We start from the raw sequence: 24723 nt of genomic DNA on the forward strand, positions 1-24723 counted from the left end.
GCAAAACTGGGAACAGAACTTCAGCATTGCTAGCTTCCAGGTTTCAGATGTAGATCACGCTGTCTCACAAAAGTATCACAGTTACTGAGGTACGAATCAGCTTCTGTTTAAAATTATGCAGATTCAGACTTTAAGCTGAAAAAATGCAGATCCACAAACCCTTCAGATTTTCCAACCAAGACAGCAAATGATACCCCAAAAAGCATCTAAGTGAAGCCAGGGCCAGCACCTGCCCCTGGTACCAGATTTGGAAAAGTATTGCAGCCTGCTCAGAAACTGATGGAAATTGGTTTAAGGAAAAAGAGTATCATGCTTTTAGCTCAATCCCTTGAAAGTAATGAAAAGGCACATGTATTTGACAGAGACAGAATTACCAAAAACCTATGGAGATCATGTAATAAAAAAACCTCATACCTGAAGGCACATTGCAGGCATACTTCTGCTAGTAAATGGAAATGAAGACCTCAAAGCTACAGTAAACATTTGTCAAGATCTGTTTTTGTGCCAAGACTTTCCTGAATAAGCCTCATTGCTTCACAAATGAGAAAATTCCAATTTCACTCTAACCATAAGTTTTCACTTTTCTTTTAACTCACCTGGCGGCATCATGAACGCTCCTAATTTTTTCTGAAAAGTTGAGAAGAGCAGCATCTTTCTTTTGGGCTTCCTGAAACAAACAGAACAAAACCAAAACACACACAATCCATTAACATTCCACCACCAAGCCAAAATCCCTAAGTCTGGCAGTTCTAAAGCTTCTGGGAGGGCACTTAAAGGTTTCTCTCTTGCACTGTTTTTCCTCCCATTCAATCCTAACACAACTGAGTGGAGGACATCCCTTAAAGAAAGACAGGGATCAGAACTGGAGATTTTAAACAATAGCTTCCATTTTGCAGTGTAAAATAATAGCTGCTTCTGCCAGTGAACACAAGCCAGATGTATTAATAAGGAAAGTCAGGGAAAGAACAATTTACTGATGCCATTGTTTGAGCAGATACAATGCTTCCTGCACAAACATCAATTTATACCCTATTAAATCTCTTAAGCCAGTTTGTACACAGATAACCAAAGTCAAATAGATGCATTTAAATTCTCTCCCTTTTAAAATCCAAAAGTTTGAAAGGAGGGAAAAAGAGCTTGAAAGTGTCTGCAGCAGCTTTAAAAAACACACATCAGTCATTGAGGGAGGAAGGAAAAGCTATCAAGAAGGCTGCTCAAAAAATTCAATGGGAAGATTGAGAGAATTTTTATCAAAATAAATCACTTCCACAGTGTAAGAATTTGGGACAATAAGAAAAAATCTACAGTGAAAAAGTTTGATGAAGGCAAGTTTCTACATGATATAAAAACCTTTCCATGGGGTTCCCAACAGGATGACCAAGTAGAGGTAATTTTTGGTGAATTTCGTGTCAGGAGAAGAAAGGTGAAGATTAAATCAAAGCTGTGAGACAGTTGCTTTTTTTTTGGAGGCACATAGCCCCTTATATTGTGTATCAATTAATGGACATATATTTGTAGAAGTTGCTTATACCAGCAAAATAGATTTTCTATACCAGAGCAACAAAATGCAGCAGACTCATCCCAGGTTTGTTTGCTTTCGTGTCTGCCAGCTTGAGCAGCGACGACAGTTTGAATCCAACAGCATTGCCAGCATAACCTCCCTAAAAAAGAAACAATTTGCAAAAGAGCAAATGACAAGCTGAGGCATGACATGAGAGCACTGCAGCACTGACAAGGAAGTACAGCCCACCAGCCATCTCCCTTTGGGATGTCACTTACCGCATTCATAATATTGCCAGCCTGAAGGACCAAGTGCAATATGGAATGCAGCTCCTCACAAGTCATTAACTCTAGAAGGAACAAGGAAATTGCTGTCTAACAATTGTTTGTTTAGAAATAGTCAGTTACCAAGCTCCTCTTCATCTCAAGCTTTTTTTTTTTCAATTTGACAAGAAACTCCAATAAACTGAAGAGGTCATGGGAAAGATAATGGTACTATATAATTCCAATTCACAAGCACAACTGACAAACCTCAAGTGTATTTTCAGACTTTAACTTAGCAAGTGTAGTATTTCCAAGGCAACCCCCAGCAGCTAAGGAAACATTTGGGGCCTAATCCTGCAAAGTGTCTCATGCAAGTGGTTAAGTATCCTCACCACCTACTAATTATTCCAGTGTGAGGCAAGTGTTCTGCACCCTGCAGGATCCATTTGCCATCTGCCAGGATTGGGCTTTTGAACAACTACACTTTTTTTAGGAGACTTGGCCATAAGGCCTGAAAAGATAACAGGCAATGTTTAAATTTTCCTTGCTTATCCCACTCCCACTATGAATCACCATTTTATTTCTGTATGATCACCAACTCAGAGAAACATTTGTTTTACTTGTCATATCAAAGATGATTTAGCACAAAGTTATATTCAGTGTGACAAGGAGTCACATGGAATAAAACAGCCTTTTAAAGTTTTCCCATCACACAAGCCTGGTTTATATGTATGTATGTTCATTTCTTTGCAAAATGCACAGTAGTCTTCTATCTGAATACATACACCCTTTCACCCAGCCACATATGAGCAAACAACAGTGTATGTGCAAAAAACAATATATGTGCACCAGAGGGATTGCCTTAGAAATAAGATGTGGAAATTCAAAACTGTAAAGAGTTAATAAATGTGGCACAGCAAACCAAGCAACTCCAAATTAACAATTACCCATACAGCAAGAAAATCACTATGAGCTGGTTGTAATGTGAGGTACTATATGTTATACTAATGAAGAAAATAAAAGGTGGAATCCTTTTGATTGTAGCGTAAATACTTTTAAAAACTATTTTGATTCCAAGTCCATTCTATAATTTATCCTGCATTCAGCTGCCCAACACAATACAGTAATGAATCATTTTGGAAGCCCATAGCCCTTACACATTTGCATTTCAATACTGGCAACCTAAAACCATAGAAATAGTTAAATAACATTTGATCTAACAAGATAGATCCAAGGCGAGGATGCAAGAAAGAAGAGAGAGGAGAGAATAAATAAGAAAATAGCAAATTTCACAAGGCCAAGAGGAGAAGGCAACTCCTAAAGACTTCACACAGTAAGAGCCCGCCCCGCGTCACTGTGACATCCATCCATCTGCAGGCTAGGTGAGAATCCACCAGGCTGCTTAGACCATCCTCACCCTTAGTGATTATCAGCATTAAAATTGAAGTAAAGATTCTCTCCATTTAATTACAGGAAAGAAACCTAGAGACAGCAATAGAAAAGGAGACATAGTTCCTAAACAACTTCAGGCTATCAACAAACCCTGGAGTGAAAAGACCAAAAGGAGAAGAGCACATAATAAAGTGGACTGAACACAGGGAAGGCCCAGTCAGTGATTTGCGTGAGTGGCCTGATGCAGGAGCTGGAGACCAAAGTGTCTCCTCTCTGGAGGGCATTAATTCACCAGTTTACATATGTCTTGGGTGAAGGACACGAAGGACATTAAGGTGTGGCTACTTTTATACATAACATATTCCCTCACATATGTCTGTTGCTCAAAACACAAAGAACAATGATTTAAAAGAGATCCTAATAAAAGGCCAAACTCAGACCTAATTCTACATACTGCACACTTTCCTGAGTCAATGAGAAGTTCAATCCCCACTGGTGGGAAAATGCTTTTTTTCCTTTTGCTTTCAACTGAAAGGACTATTCTAATCAACAGTGCTCATAATTGAAGATTTTAATTAGTCCACCATTTTATACCACTACAAGCAGCCTAAGCAATGATCTAGTAGCCTGTCAAAAAATTCCAACATGAAATATGAATTTCATATTGAGGAACAGGACAAAGAGGCACTCAAGATACTGTAAAGGGTTGGCATTAATGTTTAACTGGAACCAGGAAATCAATTATTTTCCTGCAGCATAGAAGACACTACATTACCCAAAAAACAGCCATCTGCAGCAGTTCAAAACTTGAGAAATGTAAAGAGCAGAACAGGTATGTAGAGAAACAGAGAACAAAAACAGAAAACCAAGGAACAGCAAAGGTATTCTTTACAATAAAGGTTTAAAGGTTTTAACTTATCAATACTGCCACCTCAAAAGGAAGTGGCCTATAGAGAAATTTAGAAAATAGTCCTTTTTTTCCTATGGATCTCTGAAAGAATAAGCAGAGAGGTGTAACAACCACATTCCATCAGAGGGAGAGCAGTGCAGGAATGAGCAAACTGGACTCAAAAGATGACATCCTAATTTGGTCATAGGCACTTGTGCTTCTATCAGTTTAGGATACATTACTTTTAGGCTTTGAACATGAATTTGCTGCTAGTGTACCCAAAGTCTCCAGATTTTTGATTTTGGAAGCAAAGATCCACCAGGCACACCCTGATGGCATTTGTCAGAGGGGAGTTAGCCTCCTTTTAATAGCTAAGGTACCTGAAATTCAAGCTCTGGTCTTCGTAATGCAGACTAATTAACATGCTAACAAAAACAAGAGTATTAGGCATGTCCCAACATATTTAATTACCTTTTGTTGCCCGTCTTATAATTTTCATGTCATCCTGTAGAGAAGCACAGGAGGGTGAGAACTCCCTCTCCAACACCATGGCTTCAATCCTAAGAGCATAGCTGGAGTACACGAACAGGTTTAGAACTGACAGCCAAAAAAGAACACTTATCATAAACAGAACAAACCAACCATCTCCTTACTTTGGCACCTGGATTAGTAAGTACATGAAGGAATCAGCTTGAGACAGTTTTGATACATCTCCATCAAAGGCTTTTAATTTCTTCACCTAGAAAAGAGAAAAAAAACACTAGCAAAGGATTTCATGAAAGATCAGGATTAACCTGACTTTGGAAGGCAACACCTTGAAAAGCAGTAAATTTAAATGAAGGCATTGGAAAGTCCACCCAGTGACTGAATGGCTTCACTGTCCCAAGATCCTGTAATTTGCACACACCCCAACCACAAAAAAAAATTCAAAAAATAGCATCACTCTTCTCTCAAAAAAACTAGCTACACAGTCCAGCAGCAGAAACCATGATGCCATCATTCTGATTGCTGATTTTGATTTCTGATCAATGATTGCTTTCATCACTATGTTTAGGATACTGATGATGATCTGAAAAATGACCCCCAACTCTTCAACAACTGTGATGTACACTTGGGCATAGCATAACTGTGTTCAGAATATCCAGCACAGGACTGCCTAGATCTTATTGGCATAATGCAACTAAACTTTAAGTTACAGGGTTTTTTTCAAGATACTTGCTTCAACTATCTCCCCTAAAATGCTCTTAAGGGGTAAACTTCATGATCTTGAGTTTGTATTTTTTTCATTAATATGAAATACTTTAAAGAGAAATACAATCTTGCATTTTAAGCAATTTGTTGTCAGTACTCTCAGTACTCTGAGGACACCATTTACATGCAAAGGAAATACCACTGCATTAATTTTGTCAATCTTCCTTCCCAGCTCCACCAAAATCCATATATTTGCATGATCTGGAAGCCACTGATCCACCCACATACTCACTATTTGTTTATATAGAAGAACTGAAAAATACATGCACATATGTTTAAGCGTAACTGGAATTTCTTCCACATCTTCCAACACAGCAACTGTGTCCAAAAGCAGAGCTCACTCTCAGTTACACTATTTCTTTATTCAACCAACAAGTTCTCACCCAGCAGCAGCTGCATGTTTCCACTGATTTACACACCAGCCCATCATCCTTCCTTTGTGCAACATCACTCTTAAAGCCCATTCACAACCACACTTACACAGATGGTCTTTAGTTTTAGAAAGCATATTAAGCTGTTGGAGAGAAGGACACTGCACCAGGGCCTCAACAGCTACTCCACCGCCATGATTTAGTAACATATCCACAGGTTTTGTTAAAGAATCAGCCTACAAATTAATCACTCCAGTTACTTTTCTGCTTTGACAGTAAAAAAGTAGCTGATCTGTAGTGGAAGACAAATATACTATGCTAAATCGGGGTTCTGAACTAACTGAAGAATTCTTTGAACAGTTTTTTTCTGCTTTATTCCCATTTTTTTCCACACCAGAAAAAATAGAAATGTTGAGAACACAATAAGAAAGATAAAAATACAAGTTAAACACAGAATGGAAAATAATTTCTTTTCAAATTGAAAACCACATCAACAAACAAATGAACAGGAAAAAAACTAACAAAAACTTATGACCAAGGACGAGACCTCTAATCAGAGAGCAATTTTTATTCAGGCTATCTAGCTTCATTTCCTAACACCACCCCCCATTTAACTGAAGACACTCAGACAACAGCTCCCCTTCTAAGATAAACAGCATACCCATTTTTTTTTAGGCCTGAGAAAACTCCTAATTTACTGAGTAATTCAAGAAGTCTGCCAACAAAAAAACAGGAAAGACCAGACTCGACATTCCTGATAATTCTAAGGTGTTAAATGATCAAGAAACAAACCCAAAATAAACACTTTTTCTACATCATTAAGTGGGGAGTGAGAGATAGTATACTATCTCTGTCTTTAAAGGTGTTCTTTAACCTAGCTTCCCAAAACTAGTGGACTGCAACCTTAAAAATCTGCAAATTCTCCAACCTCATTTTAGTATCTTGCAGATATCAGTGTTTGCCTGAAAAGGATACAGGCATTCAGATATGGGAGAGGGGGAGGAATGACAGAAAAGCAGCCCACCAAAAAAACCCACACCGCCTCACCAAAATCAGATCATATAAGCCACAGGTTAATTCTAGGAAGATGCAATTTGAAGACTTAAATGCACAAAAAGTGAACAACAAGAGATCCTGAGACAGGTATATTAACTTATTCATGCTACCAGTACTATATTTAAATATACTTACAACAGTAAGTAGAAACCAATGTTTTCTATGTGGAATTTTAGTTTCACATGTACTGGAGGAAATCCCCTTCTATCCTACTAGGAAAAATGCCTGGAGTCATATGAGTGAGTACTAAATCCCAGAATTAATTCAGAGGAGGAACATTACTAAACATGCATAACAGAAGACATTGACAAGGCTGCCTTCTGATGGGTAGGATGGGGTGTGAATGTCACCATGCAAAAAGCTTTGGGCAATGCTCAGCCCAGAAGAAAGTCTGTGAAATCAGACTTGAAACAAAGGTGTGCTTATCACCCCACTTTTCCCAGCCTACATCAACCACCTTAACCCCCACTGTCTTCTCCTCAGATATCCCAAACTATCTTTGTAAGAAGCACCAAGGCAGCTCACCCAAGAAGCCCAAAGCCCAAGGATGGTGGAGAACAGTGATCCATTCCACAAGCAGACAAAAAGAGTTATAAGGTCCTTTTCACCCAAGAATTCAGCAAACACAGCCTGGTTCTCCATACATATCTGAAGTTTTTCCCATAGAAGACTAAATCATCTGTTAACTTGGCCTTAAAATAGTCAATAGTCTGGGAAATAGCTAAGGTAAAGATAGGACAGCAATTATTCTGTGTTCCCTTTTTTATTAATAATTTCATAATTTAAAAATAATTCTCACCATGAAGGAAAATAAAAAGTTATTTGACTTTATCAACACTACCAATAAACTAAAAAAACAAAAACAACTTCTGAACGCCAAAGCTAAAAAATTACTGGAACACATTTTGGATGTCTGTCATTACACATTCCAAGGGAGACTATTCAAAATCCCATTGGAACTGCCTCTACTCTCTGCTGCCATGCTGTCCAAGTATTCTGGAAGAAAACTGAGATTCTGTGATGGCTCCCAGAAGTGGGGGTCAAATTCAAATACCAACTACAGAAAGAAACCATGGGGCTTGACAACAATGTTCACTATTAATCATGTTAACAGATATAGTAGATGGCTTCAGAACACAAGAGAGCTAAAAATGTAGCTTATTATAAAATCATAATGAATAACCCTACCAGTTCTGGCCTTGATCTCCTCTCTTGAAGCACAACAAGACTTTTCCACAAGAGTAGGCAGCCATGTACTCAGATAAGGCAGTGTAATGTGTATATGCAAGAGAGCCTAATTACACTGTATGCTCAGTTCTCTATTACTCAAATTGGGTGCCGAGCTACTAATTTAATTTTTCATTATATTTGTATATGGAATATGCATTTGCACTGTCCATGCATGCCCATGCACACTCAATCTGATTTTAGATACACAAGGTTCTCACATATATAATTTGCTTAATTTTAAGAACAGTTATGAAACATAGAAAGCCTGATCTTTGATTTGATTTGTGAACAACTGCAGTAGAGATGCCCATTGCAAGTATGCCATTATACCTGGCAGACATGAAAGCTACTGTATTCAAGTTCTTGGTAATTTTTAGGCTACCAGCAGCACTTCTAGTGGGGTTTTATTTTATGGCATAAAACCTTGCAGGATCTTGTAGCTACGCAGGACCTTTGAAGAAGAGGAATAAACATTTCCTTGTGCAATGAGGCATGATGTGGCACAAGCCAGGGCAGTGGCAAACCACTATGAGTAAATGTTAAAAAGAAAGGGAGAAAAACCTGCAGGTAACCATAAAGGGCAAAAAAGGAAAAGGAGATGTATGCTCTGAAGGATGGTCAGCCCTATAAAGCACTGGCTGAGGAAAGGAGGGGGCATTTAACTAAAGGCATGGTTTGAAAAGGGTAGAGCAGACAGAAACAGTCCCAATAAAGCAGGTGACAGACAGCCGGGGTTTGAAATCAGAGTACATGAGCAAAGGACAGGCTTGAGACATTATAAGGAAAGTTAAGACACTGTTGATAACCTGGGAGTGCATGTGTGTGGGTGAGCTGATTACCAGTGTGATATGCTCCCTTCTGTATGTATTTAAAGTACAAATTCTGGCTATTCTAGCTCGTTAAACACTGGACTCTCTCAACTTTTGCCAGTCTGGGCCTGTTGAAGAGTGCAATAACACGCACATAAAAGCAGCTAAAAGCTTCTCTAGTCAGGATGCCAGTAAATAAAAGCTGTCAGCCATTTCAACAGGGTATCATCCAGAAACAACCAGGAATCTTTTCAGAAGAGATATGGCAGAGAAGACCACTGCTTCAGTCAAGGCTCCCTGGAAAAACAACAAACTGAAGAAAGATGAAGCAAAGGAGATTCTAAATAGGTGTTTCTTTCTCCTTACAAAACTGCTTAGCACAGTATGGTACAAACAGCAGGACTTCTAAGAAGGCTTAAATAAAATCAGTGATCTCATCCTAGCTGTGAATGTATTGAAAATTTTTATAAAGTTGCTTGGCCTTTTCTCTAACCACTGTATAGTGGCCAGGCCACACACCCAGACAGCCCTGGACAAAACATTGAGTGGAGCCTTGCAGCAAGCTCCATCATGGCCAGCTTCAAGTATTTGTCAAGTTTTTCAAATTAAACATTTGAAAATACCCAAACATTTTATGCTGTAGGAAAGACTTCACAGCAGTGCCAATATTTCAATAATAGTCTTATTAGTAAATAGTCTTAATAGTTTGAGAAAAACATTCAGTAAGGAGCCTGTATTTGCCATTTACATGCAAAAATCTCCACAACTTTGATAGCTGCTGGAATTTTTCATAGAAAACAGCTAGAAAATTAGTAGTACTGGCACCTATTTCTGCATGCAAATAGAGCTGCCACATTACAACAGTGCAAATAGAATAATTTTAAAGACAACTGATGTTAAATGTATTTGTTAGCCCAAGGACCTAGCCTCTGTTGTCAAAGAGCTGGAATACCATCAGGTGCTTGAGATACAATGAACTGAAATGATCTGAAATATGTCACAAAAGTCAAACAAGAGACATGGAGCACATTCAGGTAATGTGACTGGATATCACAACACTTCTAGATAAGATACAATTGGAGTACAAAGCTGGTGCTTATTCACACCAGGTAAACTGTAAACTTAAACTTCTTGGTAAAAAAGAAGAAACAAAATAGTCCAGAGTTTCCCTTTCTACAGCTATGAGGAGGAAAGGTACTCCTGTAGCCATGATATTTTCTGAAAAATCCTTTCCTTAGGATTTTTTCTCCTGAGAAGCTGAGAGACCTCAGGAACAAAATGTAAACAATGGTTATCTGCTGCTGTGGAATGCAACAGGTGGATCTGTGATTGGTCTCATGTGGCTGTTTCTAATTAATGGCCAATCACAGTCCAGCCGTCCAGACTGTCTCGGTCAGTCACAAGCCTTTGTGATCATTCTTTTTCTATTCTTAGCTAGCCTTCTGATGAAATCCTTTCTTCTACTCTTTTAGTATAGTTTTAATATAATATATATCCTAAAATAATAAATCAAGCCTTCTGAAACATGGAGTCAACATTCTCGTCTCTTCCCTCATCCTAAGACCCCTGCAAACACCATCACACACTCCCCTCCCTCCTTTCACTTTTACAGACTAATGATGTATGATAAAATAGAAAAGAAAAAGCAGAAGGCATCTCAAAGCACAGTTACCAGTGCAGAGCCCACAGAAGGCACCTGGCCCTCATTGCAGCTTGCATGAAACCTTTGCACACAGGCATATGTGTCTGTAAATACCTGAGCTGCTGGAAGGGCACACAAAGAGGAACTGCAGAAGCCCATCCACGGCTGCAGCAAGACAGTCTGCCCTGGGAACTGAATAGCTGCTAACCTTTCAGGACCTGAGTGCTCAAGGACCTGCTCAGAGCAATTCTCAACTCTTACAACAACAAAGCAGGCTCTTAAGAGAACAGGAAGCATGGAAAGGGCAAGCCCGGGGAATCCTTGCTGAGGATGGGTGCAACATTGTGCAAGGACGGGCCAATGTGATGACAGCTTGCTAAAGCTATCTCATGTGATATGACAAAGAAGGAATTAGGGAGTATTAAACAGAAGAGGGAACACAGAACAAATAACACCACTTCACCTGGTATCTCTAGTGGTTCTGGATTATTTGTATGTGGGGCTGTAAGCTTCAGATGCCTTTCCCTTAGCAAATGGTGAATCACTATTCTAGGAGACAGGTATTCAGTCTAGGAGGCGGACAAACTAAGAAAAAGTAAGAGGATATAGCAGAAGAACAATGAACACACATTTAGAGAAAAAAGGGTGAAAAAAACCCAAAAAGCTCTGAGGCTCCTAAAAAGAACAAAATTTTTAACTGTCTACACTAAAATTTTAGAAACTACTGTAGTAAATGAGTTACTGGACCCATTTATTCTTAGACCACACCAAGCATGATGACATAAAGGCATGGAAACATTTTTCCATACCAGCAGAAGCATCAGGCCCTTACATCCCTGTCTTGCCTGCTACCACCCATCCAGCTCTCAAGGGGAAAAATCCAAAACAGCTCAACAGTTATGAGAAGAGTAACAAAGAGAGTCTTTCCCATTTCTGATGCATGCAATTAATTAAATACATACAATCACCTGCACACTGGAAAGCAGCCTCTTTAGTCTTCCCTTGGGAACAGCAACAAATCTCATGTCTAATATCCCTTTATTTCTAATACCATCCTGTATCATAGAATATCTATTAATTTCTCAAGTGATTCCTTAAAAGCACTTCTTAAATCCTCTGGCCCCACTGTCTTGAGTGAGAGGCCTGTTGTCAAATCTGTTGTCAAATAAATAAACATATTTTTTCACTCTTAGCAGAACGCATTGGACAGCTAATGCATCTAGTTGGGCATTGCAGACAGAACTGATAAAATTCAACAACTTACATTACAATTCTAACTGAATGACAACATTTACATCATATAGACTACACTATCTGAAAGATTTTCTACTTGTCATAAAATAACAACCAAGATCTAAGCCAGAAAGAGGAAAATAAGAAAAAGTACTTTTCTTTCAGTCTAATTTTCTGACTATACACAAAGTTAACTAGGAGTCACTCTCTTTCAAGTTAGTACTCCACTGTTCTCCTCTGTCTGACTTTCAGAGGAAGGAGATAAATTCTGTTTATATAATGGAATATGTACTAAAATGCAAACAAAGAGGGAAGAGGGAATGGTTTTGAGGTCCCAGAACTACTGTCACCTTTTTTTTTGATTGATTACATTTCAACTTGTTGATATCCTCCCAACTCTAAGAGATATATTAATCAAGTATACTAACATAACATAATTTTTACAAGATTCTCTGCAAAGGCAGCTCAATTTAGGGTCATAAATTTGAGAGCAAAAGACTGTAACATGTTCTACTCATGACTGGATCTGAGATTTGCTGCTGCACAGAGGAAACAAAGTGCTTTGGCAGTATGACCTTGAAGTGGTAAAGCATGTAAGCTGAGGTTGATCTGTACGTGGACCTTAACTTAGCAATTTCCCAAGTTTCAGCCACTCACTTTGATGTGAAGCACCCAAGCAATTCTAATGCTAATTTTGTCAGGTTTGTGGTTTACATTTCTCTCAAGTATACACAAATGGGTCAGTGCCAACAGTGAGCAGGCAAGGAACTGTACATCATTAAGCAGAGCTCCCAGGTCAGTTGATGAAGCTTCACCTCTTTAATCAAGTGAATAGACTTGAAGTTTGGGATAGGAGGGGAGAAGGCTGTGCTTGGATGTTGGTCATATGGTGATCACAGGAGCATTGAGAAGGCACTGCTGGCAATTCTGTGCCTTCTAACACGTCTCCTTTGAGCATAAGCCATGGTAGCAAATTCCATGGGTGCTGAATGTTGCAGCTGCCTTTCTGCCCTATTGAAACCCAGTGACCAGACCCAGATGAACCAAGCAGGCAGTGAACCTGAAGGCAAAAAGGCACTAAGTAGCACAGGGTTACCAATATTCAGCTCACAGGCACTGCAATGGGAAGGCATGAGGCAGGTGCCAAAGAAGTGAAATTTGTTTGCTTAGAATACACTTCAATTCTGAATTTTCTAACTCCCTAGAGGAGTTATCTGCACACAGGAAGGCTCCAGGTCTTGCTGTTTACGGGACAAAAGGGACATCATAAAAACAAACAATGTCTTATCGACTCCTTAAAAGCAGGTGAAATTACTTGAAGGGAATGACTATCCTGTGACCTCAACACCACAAGTCAAACAAAGATTAAACATTTGCACTCAGTGGTTCCCTGTTCCCTAGCCTCAGGAAGATGTTGAGATTCCTCTTTTACAGAACCTCATGTTAGAATCCCAGTCAGCAGAACTCTACAAAAAATAAGTTCCACATAAAACCATTATTTACCTCCTCTGCTTCTGGTAATAATTTAAGAAATTCATGTAGCAGTTCAGAACCATAAGGCTGACTTCTTCCATGATAAATATCTTCAATGATGGATTCGGCAGACCTTGAAAAAACAATTGAGCACACAAATTTCTAACACTTGCACGGTGAACAGTTACACAGATTGAAAAAACCACGCCTGGGCTACTTAACAGAGTTATAAAGAGGCTGTGGGTGCATCAGTGTCCACAGCAGCACTGCTCTGACACCATTTTCAGTGATGCCTTTACCGAAGGGCAACGTTATCAGTAAATACAGACAGCAATGGAACAGCTTGAAAATGTTGCTCCCATTGCCCCTTTCTAATTGTTTACACAGAGAGGAAGCCAGCAAAAGGCAGCTCACAGGCACGGCTACATGAGGTAAAAGGGCTTCCCTTAACCATACCTGAAAACTCACCTCAACTGCTTAACATCAGCAAACTCTGTTTGATGCTAAGTCATAAATGCACTCACAACTGAACATATTAGAAAACAAATTATGCCAAATTACTTTTGAGAAAACTGCATAAAACTGCAAACTCCACAAGGAACAGAGCACAATGTATATATTTTATGAGAACTAAAAAGAATTCTTACTTTTTGAATTGTTTGAGAAATATCCCAATGTTCATACTTCGTTTTGCATCCAAAATGGAAACCTGAGAGAGAAAGCAAGAGATTAATCTAATAATACCTAAGAAAATAGCATATAATGCAGATATCATTTCTTAAATTGCTACAGATAACTGTTTGCACCAAATCCCAGACCAAATAAATATAGAGTCACCTCTTATCAACAAAGGTCATATACTACAAAACTAGTTTTTACCAGCGAAATATATAGCACACTTGCATCACCTTTCTCCAAGTGAAGCAAAAAATTCCATAGTAACATATAATGAAGGAAAGAATCAATATTTCTATTTCATTACAAAGTAAAAACATTCTTCTTGCTTATTTCATAACCCTGCATCTGCAAAATGTTGCTTATCAGGTTGCAATATAATCACTATATTGCATTTGAAGGCCCCAAGGTTAGTGAACACCACACTTCAAAATCCATGTAAATTCAAAGGTTTTGTGACAAACGTGAGGATGGGATTTCTAAGCAGAAAAGCAGAAATGGGATTTCTAAGCAGAGGTCAGGTGCATTACTGATTTAATTCATGCCAACTAACAGCCACACTGACTCAGGGGAAGATAAGTAAGTCGATCTTGAATCAAACCCTGAAATACGTAACGCTCAAATCTGTTTGCTTACCTAGAAGCAAACAGAAATCCATAATAAAATAAGCTCTCCCAGCTTGGTATTTCAAAGTTGGTTTGCTATATCATCTTACATATATAATTCTGAAGATTAGGCAGACAGGAAAAAAAAACAAACCACAGTATTTCCACTTAATTTTGTAAAAAATTTTAAAATCAAAGTGCCTCTTTTATTTTTCTTCCTGTAACAGCATACAAGTTTAAACCTGAGAGGTTTGCCCTGTTTCAGCGAATTGTGTCCTTAAGGTTACAACTTTACCACGGCTATTTTGGTGATAACAGCTACAGAAGTCATGAGATTTACAAGGACAAGAGAATTGTTTCGCCTGAACAGTTCCACCTGATGGCTACAATAAAAGAGCTCAGTACACATAGATATTCAAGACTACTGTTGGACTCGCATGTGTTTGTGGTTTTGACAACTGGAAAGGCATTTTGACCTTTGTGACAGTGCTCAGATTAGAAGTAGATATATAAATGCAACATTGGCATTATCACGAAACTGAATTAGTCTGCAGTCAGCTGGTGACAGTGAAAATATAGGGATGATTAATGGGCTATCCTCAACATCCACCCAGGAGACAGCCTCTTCGTCTGCTGAAAATAGTGAGTCATATTGAAAAGTTTTCTGAAATTCTGGAATTTCCTCTCTTCTGAAAACAGTGAAGACTAGAAAACACAGGAAATATCAGCATATTAGTTTTAATTAGATGATTGGTAGCCTGAAGCCCTTCAGTTTTAGCATATGCAGAGATAAGGGGGCAGATTGTGGTTTATTCTCCTGTTATCTTAAGAGTCGAGAAGCCCCCAACAGATCATTAAGGAAAAGCCCCTTAACTCAGGACAGGTTCAACTATCTCTCCCCCTGCAGTATCTAATCTTTTTCAAATGTTTTACTGCAAGGACCTCTCACTGACCTCTCTAACTGCAGCTCCAGTCTCCAATTGCTCCAGTCACCCCCAGTTCTCTGGTTTCTCTGTACTAGTTTAAGCCTATAAGCTTTACCATCATTTGGCTTTTGGTTTGTTTGGGGCTTTTAAGCATATTCAGAGTTAATCCTGTGTACATTTTTTAAATCACAGTAACTGTTACAAGGAGACTGATCGTCAGATGAGTAAACCTTTGTTTTCCATGGCACAACTCAGATTTACAGTACAACCTCAAACAAATTACATAATTTTTTTTAATATCTTCCCTCGAAGAAAAACAACAAAGGGGAACATATACAGCTGCATTTGTCTTATCAGCACAACAAAAAAATGTCACAGCTGTTCTTAAGTACCAGGATTTAACATACACTTCTTGCTCTGTATATGACTGTTCTCTATTTTTTCTCTGATTTCTTGTTTAACCACACAATCAGAACAAGTCTCACTTTTTGGTCACTCTTTGCTTGGTGTCTACTCCAAGCTTATCAGAAGTGTTTGAAACTGCTGTCATTACATAACTACCTTCAAGGAGTTTCCAGATGAAAGCACAAGGAGGAGAAAAGGGAACCTGGCAGATACTCCATAAATACAAGTTCCTACTCCTTGCACACAAATGCACTATCTTCCATCCCACATTCAGTTGCATATTAGATTCATGCTCAGCCTGAACATCTGTTCACAATGTCTACTCTTCTCCACCGAGACTTCATTTAAATTTGTTCATGCAGAGCACTGTCTGCTGTTGCTTTTTACCCTTTGAACATTACCACAGCTTTTTCTAAATTCTGCTCAGTCTGCTCCCGTCTTCTGCTCACACACACCATCAACGCTGCTGCCGGCACAGCACGCTCCAGGTCTCTGTTTGCCACCCAAAGAGGTTTTGAAGTGCTGTCCACCAGTAATACCCCTGGACTTCTTGACTCAAAAAGTTACACTGGACTGTAACTGAGAATTGGGAACAGGCACTCCTAGTCCCACTGGGATTCTCCATGGCAAAAAAACACCTCTCATGGTTTCTTATTATTTACTTTAGATAAATTCAGGAGAGCTTTCTCCATTCTCATCCTATACTCTCTGAAACTGGAAATACTACAATTCTCTCAGATACTTTCCACCATCTCCACACCTGCACTTTGCAAGCCCATATAAAACATCACAGGTCATTTGCCATCACTTGCCACATCTACTTTATAATCACTGCAATCTCTAAACCAAGGACAGAAACTCACTCATCAATCCACTTTTCATCACCAGAATATTCAACCCAGCATATTTCCAAAATCTGCAGCAGGCACAGATCACACAGTAACAGGCCTCAGTTTGACAAATGTTAATCCACCACAGAAATACTCAGTTATCAAGGTACTGTGAGAAGAGGAAAATTAGCCTGAGTACCATGGTGAAGTTATGTTGATGGTAAGAGGATATCTACTCCTGAATCCCAACACAAATTTGCAATCAATACGAAAGATTCAGAGGAGTGTTCTGGGAGACACAAAAAGACCCACATCAAAACTGACTTTGTAGGGACTGGAGAGATGCAACAAGAGTTTCTTGCCATGAAATCATCAATGAGGAAGAGAAACACAACAAAGTGGATTTATAACAGATCAGTAAAACAAGACATTTTGGGTTTTCTTTGCCTAAGAATAATGGGGTTTCACATGGTGGGACACAGTTTACAAATTACAGCAAGCATGGAACAGCCTGGTGGCTCAGTCTGGGTGCTGAAGGTTAGGAAGGATATAAATAACTTCCTGCTTCAGCTTCCACTTCACATTACAACATAGCAACCATCACTCCATGCCTGCAGTCACAGTGCAGCAGAGTGAACCTAGCAGCTTACTAAAGGGCCGTCCCCACTCTGTGTCATCCTCCCATGTCACGTTCCTAGCCTGCTTTTTCCCTTAGGCAGGCACTGGTACTCATCTCATTTGGTTCTTGCTGATAGTTCTTCTCTGGATTAACAGGTTGAATCAGATCTCAAGAAGGTGGAATAAGCATCAGAGCCAGCACAGGGCAAACAGAGAAGGCATGTCTAGGAGAGGGGGCAAGAGACATCCTGTTCACTCCTTCCATCTTCCTTCTCTCTTCTCCTCCCACTGTCCCTTTGCACAGGCTCTGGAATTCACTGCATCCTTCCTCAAAGTCATCAAACCTCATTCAAAGAGCAGAAACTGCTCCAGTAGAAAACAAACTAAGAGCCCCACAGCACTCTGCTGAGCTGTTTACTTAAATATGTTTACAGAGGGTGTAATATGTGTATTACATGATCCGTCCAGAGGCAGCGGACAGGTGAGGTGAGGTCAGAGACAGGAGCAGAGGCACGGTTTGAAGGAGAAAGCAAGAGCAGTTCCTCTGGCTGACAAGAAGCTGTTCTGCCCACTCTGCTGCCAGGCTACCTACAGCCTGGCTGAGTGCCTGCTGTGCCACACTGGGACACCACTGAAGGATGGGGAAAGTAAATTGGTGTGTAAACTTAACCTTGCACCCCCTATTTTTCAGAGCCTCAAATTACATGGAACCATAGGGCAAATTAAGCCTTTAGTCAAGGAAACATGTTAATTAATCTCCTAAGGGTTTGGTGAGGGCTTGTTTACAAAAAGGAAAGCATTTGCTGTAGGAGTTTGACTCAAGCCTCAAAAGGGACTTCTGTTATAGTGATGATGTTACATGTAAATTCCCTGTCGAGTGAGGAATTCAAAGGACATGCAGTGTTGTAAGCTCCTACATGCGTAGAACTTTTACCAAAATTGTTCATCATTTCATAACCAACAGTGATCTCTGGCAAAGGTATGAAACCCCAAATCTCCTCCATAGTCTGTAGGGCAGTGCCCTCAACACTGGCTGAAGAGTAACTCTTCACTGCTCCCACTGAAGCTACACCTTGCACCAAGAGGGAGGCTATAGGGACAACAGAGCACTCTCTGGCCCTGCCCTTCTGTACAGCACTTCGGACACATGCTGCTTTTTTCAGATTTGGATCTAAGTAAAAGTTGAGTTTACACACTTGAAGTTGTCTTGAAAATTCATTGCTGGTATATGATGCCAACTAGGCTAATTCCACCACGTAAACGTCTAAGAACATTTTTCTTTGCTGGACCATAAAGCACTAAAATCAATTGAGTTGTACACAAAAGGAACAAAGGTCCTGAAACTCAAAATGTCTGATCCACCTGGCCCTGCTGGTTTATGAAACAGCCACAAGCAGAACTAGAGCTCCCTCAGCCCCACACCAGCACACTCCACCAGGTCACACAGATTCCTCACACCCCAGCTCCTGTCAGCCTCTGTAGGTTTTACCAGCGTGAGCTGAGGATAGCCATCCACACTGAAGCAATCAATGGCAGCTGACAATGCACGGAGCAAAACCGGGCCGGGCATCCCATCCTCAGCCCCTGCTGACCCAGGCCTGCAGCGGATGAGGCACGTGAGCTGCTGCCCATCTGGACTTCCAGTAACACTCGGCTCCTCAGGATTATCTCCTTCCCTCCTTGCTAAGCAGATAGGACTGCAAAGTCCATTAGCCCATGAGAAATTGCTCACCACTGACACACTGCTGCAGCATGCGTGACAAAGCTTAGCGAGCCAGTGGAACACATTGTCACTTAAGTGGCATCACTCAGAGCCAGTCCTGCTGCCTCACCACCTGCCACGTGCAGAGTCACCATGGGAGCCCTGAGCCAGGGAGCACAGGCATCAAGCAGTGCAAATGCACTGCACCACTGTATCAGCTCCAGACAGACACACGAAAACCATAACTTTCAGCAAGGCAGGGTTTTGTTCCAAAGGCATTGTATCATGGAGAATCCCTCGTTTTGTACTCCTCTGATTTTAATCTCTATCACTGCATGAGTTCTAGAGCACACTGGGGTTTTCTCTGACCTACCTATTGCACACTATGGGCCACATTCAGTTTATGAAACCTATTGCAATATTTACTAGAATTAGATCTTTATCACACAGCAGTCCTGAAAGGGGGAGCCTCTGAGGAAACGCAGGAGGCCAGAGCTCCGTACATCTGTTCTCAGCACAGGAAGTGCACTCACTACACTCCTGACTCAAAGATGAACATAGCCTGAAAACAGCACACAGGTTAATGACTACCTCTGATGATGGCCCCAATTACTACCTCCCAACATCAGGGTTTCTGAGCCTACGATACACATGCCCTCTTAAACCTTAAATTTCAATATGTACAACATGCATACTATCAGTGCATTGGTTTCTCATCTTGTCCCTTCTGATCTTATTTTGACATCTCCTGAATCCTGCAAGATATCAGCAACTTCATGTCCCTATTTTCTCACTGAAAACTGATGCATTGTTACATCTCTTAACCCCATGCCCTCTGCATTTTGTTTACAAGCCAACATGTATGTAGACACACACTAGTGATTAAATCTGCATTTCAGCCCTCCAATTACTTCAGAGAAAGATCACTTGAGACAATTCAATTCAGGCTTCACAAAGAGGCTGTCTATAAATGAGGATTTAAGAACTAGAAAAGCTACTTATCACTTCCCTGGAGAGTGTCTGAATCTGAGAGTACTCAGTACAGAGTACTCCTCACCACCAGAACAGAAATGAGCAACAATCTTGGGACCTTCCTGGAAGCTTATCTTCATGTCCAGAAAAAGCAGGGAAGATGAAGTAAAGTTTTTCTTAGCAGGAAAGTCATGTTTATGAAAGTGGAAACTTTAAAATTATCAAATAACGAATACCCTTAATCACTATATTATGTTCTATATCCTTGCTTCCCTTCCTGATGTCTCTAGGATACTGTGGGCAAATACAGCATCAACCCTTGCAAATAGGACCCTCTTCTCTCCTGCCTGGTACATGTTTGCATGTGCAACATCTTGCCTGCATCACAAACACAGAGCAGGAGTTGAAGAGACAATACAATTGTGTTCCACACTGGAAACTCAAGGGCTATCCAACATGAGTAAATACAGATGCTTTCAGCTCCCTCCGCTTATTCATATTTATTTTAACAGGTGATCAAATCACAGCACTTAGCAAGTTAAAATAATAAAACACAGTTAGCTCTTTGAAAAACAAATATGTGCCACTAAGAACAAAGGGTTTATGTTTCCCATCATTCCCCTCTCCTTTGAATCAGGACAAATTTGCCGTAAGGATGAAACATGACAGAGAAAAAGGCGAGGCAGAATTCACATCAACTCCTACAGCATTATGTAAAAAAAGAGGTTTTACTTTAATTCTTACCTCCTCTTTAGTCTCTTTAAACGAAGACTTTAAAGATCGGCTTCGAGAGTCCTGGGGTTTGGCTTCCTCCTGCTGCCCAAAAAGTTCCTCAATTGTCTTCGTATCAATTTGATACTGTGGTCGTGCAGCAATCGTCCAGATATTGTTTTTACCACGGACTTGTTCCTCAGGGATAGTTTTCCAGAAAAAGCTCCGCATCCGTTTTTTTTTGCCGTGGCTGTCGTGCCCATTGACCAGCTGTGGAGGCAGAGGAAAGCTGGGGCCAGGCAGTGGAGGAGGGGGTGGTGGAGGGGGCGGCATTCCCGGGGGGAGCGGAGGGGCTGGGGGGCTGTCGTCGTATCCTCGCTCATTAATCCCGTCGCAACTGGAATTGCCCCATTTTCTTTATCATTGACCAAGGAGAGACAATTCATAACATGCATTTTACAGCCTCCCCGAAGGGAAGAGTGTTACTTCCTTGGATAGGTTTGGAACATGGAACAGTCGGCGCGGCAGCCGCTGGGATCACGCCCTCTCAAAGCCTATCTGCCAGCAGCGGCAGCACAAGAGGGGACTGCACCATCTCCGCAACCTGTGACAAAGGACAACAGGGACACTCAGATCACAGACACTGGACACTGTCCCTCGTGCTGAAAAGACACCAAAGGTACAACAGCTATCAAGTTTTCAATCCAGAAGGGAAATTTAGTGAATCAAAAGCCTTTCACAGGGCAATTGTTTAACATTTATCCACACCAAGATTTCCAACAGCTTCAGGTGCCATACATAAACACAAGAATACCTCTAAATCACCCACAGTGGGTATCAAAACTACCTATTAATCTCCATTCAGTGCAATTTTGTAAAAGAATATAGCTATTTCAAACTATTAAAACAAATATTATTCCACTGCTAATTTCAGGAATGCTTTTAAAGCTGACTCCACACAGTACTAACTATGGTACTGGATTAACTGCATCAAATAGACCCTGTTTGAATCTCCTAAACCCATGATTCAAACCCAAGCTGCATAAAAATAGCTAAAAATTTGCTGATGATTTAACTGTCTAGCCTAGTGTACTACTTTTTTTGCCTTTGTATTTTTCACACAAATGTAAATAAGGGCAAAAATAGTGTACAGTCCCTAAAGTCTCTGTGTTCACTGAGCATGAACTTAAAAGTATTATTGGTCTGGCTGCACTATCTCCCAAAATACACTCACAGAAGAAAGACCACAGTTTGATCAAGCTGTCCTTGATAATTTACTTCAGCATCCAGGTTAACAGTGCCAGTTCAATAACAGAGAAAGGACAGAGAAACTGGTAGGAGGAACAGGACCCTACACATCCTAAGCATTGCACATATGCAAAGCTTTAAATACTTTGGGAAGTTTTAACCTCTGGATTATCTCATAAAACAACAGGAATCACAATGGGTTTTAGCACTTTTCTTATACTGACGCCTTCTAAATAAAAATGTTGTTATTAGCAGCAAACCTTCAGGTAAGAGCATGACTTCCACAAACCCCACACTTTTGATAAACCAAATCTATTGAAACAGATTTAACTTATAAGTTTTAGAGAAAAATTGACATGTTTCAAATACATACCAATGAGAAATCTCATGATTTTATGGAAATTTGGAAGCTATCTCAAAAAAAAGATTTGGGAATTTACAAGAAAAAAATTTAAAAATTCAAAGATGGCACACAATACAAACTTAGATAGAAGAAAGAGAGCCCCTGAGCAAAACTCAGTCTCAGGAAACCTCACCAGAAAAAGCTCAAGTAATGCACTGGCACAAGAACAACATCAAATCAGAAATTTGGCACTGACTTAGTGGTATGCCTCCTCAGCAGGGTTCACACGGAGCTAATAGAAACCCAGATCAATTTGACATTGTATAATAGTGATGAAAAAACTTCACTATTTTTGCCAGAGATCCATCACCAGACCGTACATGAACAAACAGACCCAAGCGACAGAAATGAGCCTTAGGGCAAATTCTCTCTTGGTCTGCAAGGACTCAGCCACTCACAGCTTCACTGAAATCAATGGAAAACAACACAAAATCATCCACTGTACCTTTTCTTCTCAAAACCTTGCTCAGGTAGCAATGAGCTCCTCTCTCATGCTTCAGATTTTCCGATCTCATACCTTACGTTATCCGGGTGTTCACAAGAATAGAAAACATTTATAAATAACCTGTATGAGGTTTAAATCACAGGCATTATGGAAAATATTTTAATGGCATGGTAAAATGGAGAGAAGCTACAAAGAAAGTGGATCAGGATAGAGTGTTTCAAATTTAAGTCAGCATTAATACTCAGCTGCTATTACAGGGCTCTGTATGTTCACGCCTCTCCTCCCAAATTCATGATCATAGAAGCAGAGAGGCATAAAAAAGCAGGTGCAAGGTGGTGGAAGGAGATTAACCACTCAAAGCAATTAAGTATTGCATTAATTTAAAGAAATACTCAACTAGGAAAAACACTTTTCTTCCCTACTACTTATTTAAAAATGAAAAATGTATTAGCTAGTTTTCCACCATCATACAAAGCAGTATTCAACACTATTATTTTCTAACTTGGGTTCCCACACATTCACCAAAAAAAGTTTAAAAAAAGACACAGACAGACTGACCGACCATGCCCCAGGCAACAATCAAGAACCTCATTTTGAGACTTTCAATAAATCCATATGCTTTAGGAAAAACAGGATCAAATCCTCATGGAACAGAGTCGTAGGAGATGAATCATCAGAGTCCCAGCACTAACACACAGGAGTGGAAAACGACTGATCTCAGACCTGAGCGCTCCTGCGCTAGACAAGGGACACTCCTAGTGAAAGGAGTGGAGAAGGCACGGGGAAGAAAACATCCCAGCCTAGATGTAAAGATAGATAGAACAGGAAAAACTGTTTTCAATCCAACAAGCCCTGTACTGCTTTAGATGAGGTAACAGCCAGAACCAGGAAAGGGGAGGAATCAGCATTTGGAAAGAAGGCACGAAAGGAAAGGCACAGCATAAAGGCTGGCATTCAGCTTTGTTTTCTGACAGATAAGCACGATCCAGGTGACAGAGGTCACCTGCTTGTGAGAGGATGGCGGTCTCGAGTTACCAGATACCAGGAGACTGGTCAGAATTCCCTTCTCATGCGGCCTCTCCAAAGGAGCGGCTCAGAGCTGTTCCCAGCGGAGGCTCCCACCAGCACCGTGGGTGGGAGAGGAGAGAAGCTGGCAGCCAGGACAGGTTCTGGGCGCTTGCTGCTATCAGCAGGTGCCTCTGAGCAGGAAGTACAGCAAGAGGAGGTGGGGAACAAGGCAGACGTTCCAACTGTGAGATTACCAAGACACGCTGGGACCAGGATGCATAATAGAAGCCAAGCAAAATTTTAACTCCTAAGGAGCCTCTCCACACTTTTCAGAGGATTAAAGGGGAAAAAAAATGAAACAAAGAACAAACGTTTAAGATGTTGCAATTATACCTCATTGATGCATGTTCGTTATCCAAAACAGCCAGAGAAGCACCAAAGCTCTAAAGTAACATCTTTACTGCACGTTTTAATTGTGTCCATATTTGGCATAAAAGAAACATTTTATTTCTTTGTCTCATTCATTGTTTTAGCCAAGCTAATCTAACTTGGAAATGTAATTTAAAAGTCAGAGGGTGGGGACAACTTTCTCCCCAGGTAAGAGAAGCACTCTAAAGTAATTTGTTTCTTGCAAAAAAGGCAGTTGCCACTGAGACGGACACAGATTGTGTTTGCATACACAAATTAACAGGTGAGGTGCACAACGCACTGAAGGGCATTTCATAATTCATACTGCAAGACACGACTGACTCCCTTTAACTCACACCTTATGCACTCCCCTGCCCACGTTTCTGTACCAGGCACCCTCCAAGTTCTCATGAGAATAACGCCGAGCTCAACCACAGCATTTGGGTGTCTGGATCTCAACAACAACCCTACAAAAGGCAAAGGGAGCAACTAGTTGCTGACTGCAGACAGAGGAGCTGCAAACGCCAATAACCATCCCCTGATCCTGCCAAAATCTGCGGGTTACAAAGAACACGCAGCTCACGCTATTCAGCGACTCCGCACTTCCCCGCTCAGTGCATCCCACAAAAGCGCCGTGTGGCACCGCGCCCCCGCCAG

At 40.5% G+C, this 24723-nt stretch overlaps 1 protein-coding gene across 1 annotated transcript in view; it reads right to left on the reverse strand.

Moving 5' to 3' along the window:
- The window catches only part of FHDC1 (FH2 domain containing 1), a 32571-nt gene extending 11428 nt beyond the window's left edge, over positions 1 to 21143 (reverse strand). The window contains 9 exon segments of the mRNA XM_005415594.3: positions 597 to 667; positions 1554 to 1661; positions 1780 to 1850; positions 4517 to 4617; positions 4699 to 4784; positions 13141 to 13243; positions 13758 to 13819; positions 20588 to 20925; positions 20928 to 21143. Coding sequence (XP_005415651.2) covers positions 597 to 667; positions 1554 to 1661; positions 1780 to 1850; positions 4517 to 4617; positions 4699 to 4784; positions 13141 to 13243; positions 13758 to 13819; positions 20588 to 20925; positions 20928 to 21009 — 1022 coding nt within the window. The 5' untranslated portion in view covers positions 21010 to 21143.
- Between the last annotated feature and the right edge of the window lie 3580 nt (positions 21144 to 24723).

The sequence above is a fragment of the Geospiza fortis genome, unplaced genomic scaffold (genome assembly GCF_000277835.1).
Source record: "Geospiza fortis unplaced genomic scaffold, GeoFor_1.0 scaffold40, whole genome shotgun sequence".
NCBI classification, from domain to species: Eukaryota; Metazoa; Chordata; class Aves; order Passeriformes; family Thraupidae; genus Geospiza; species Geospiza fortis.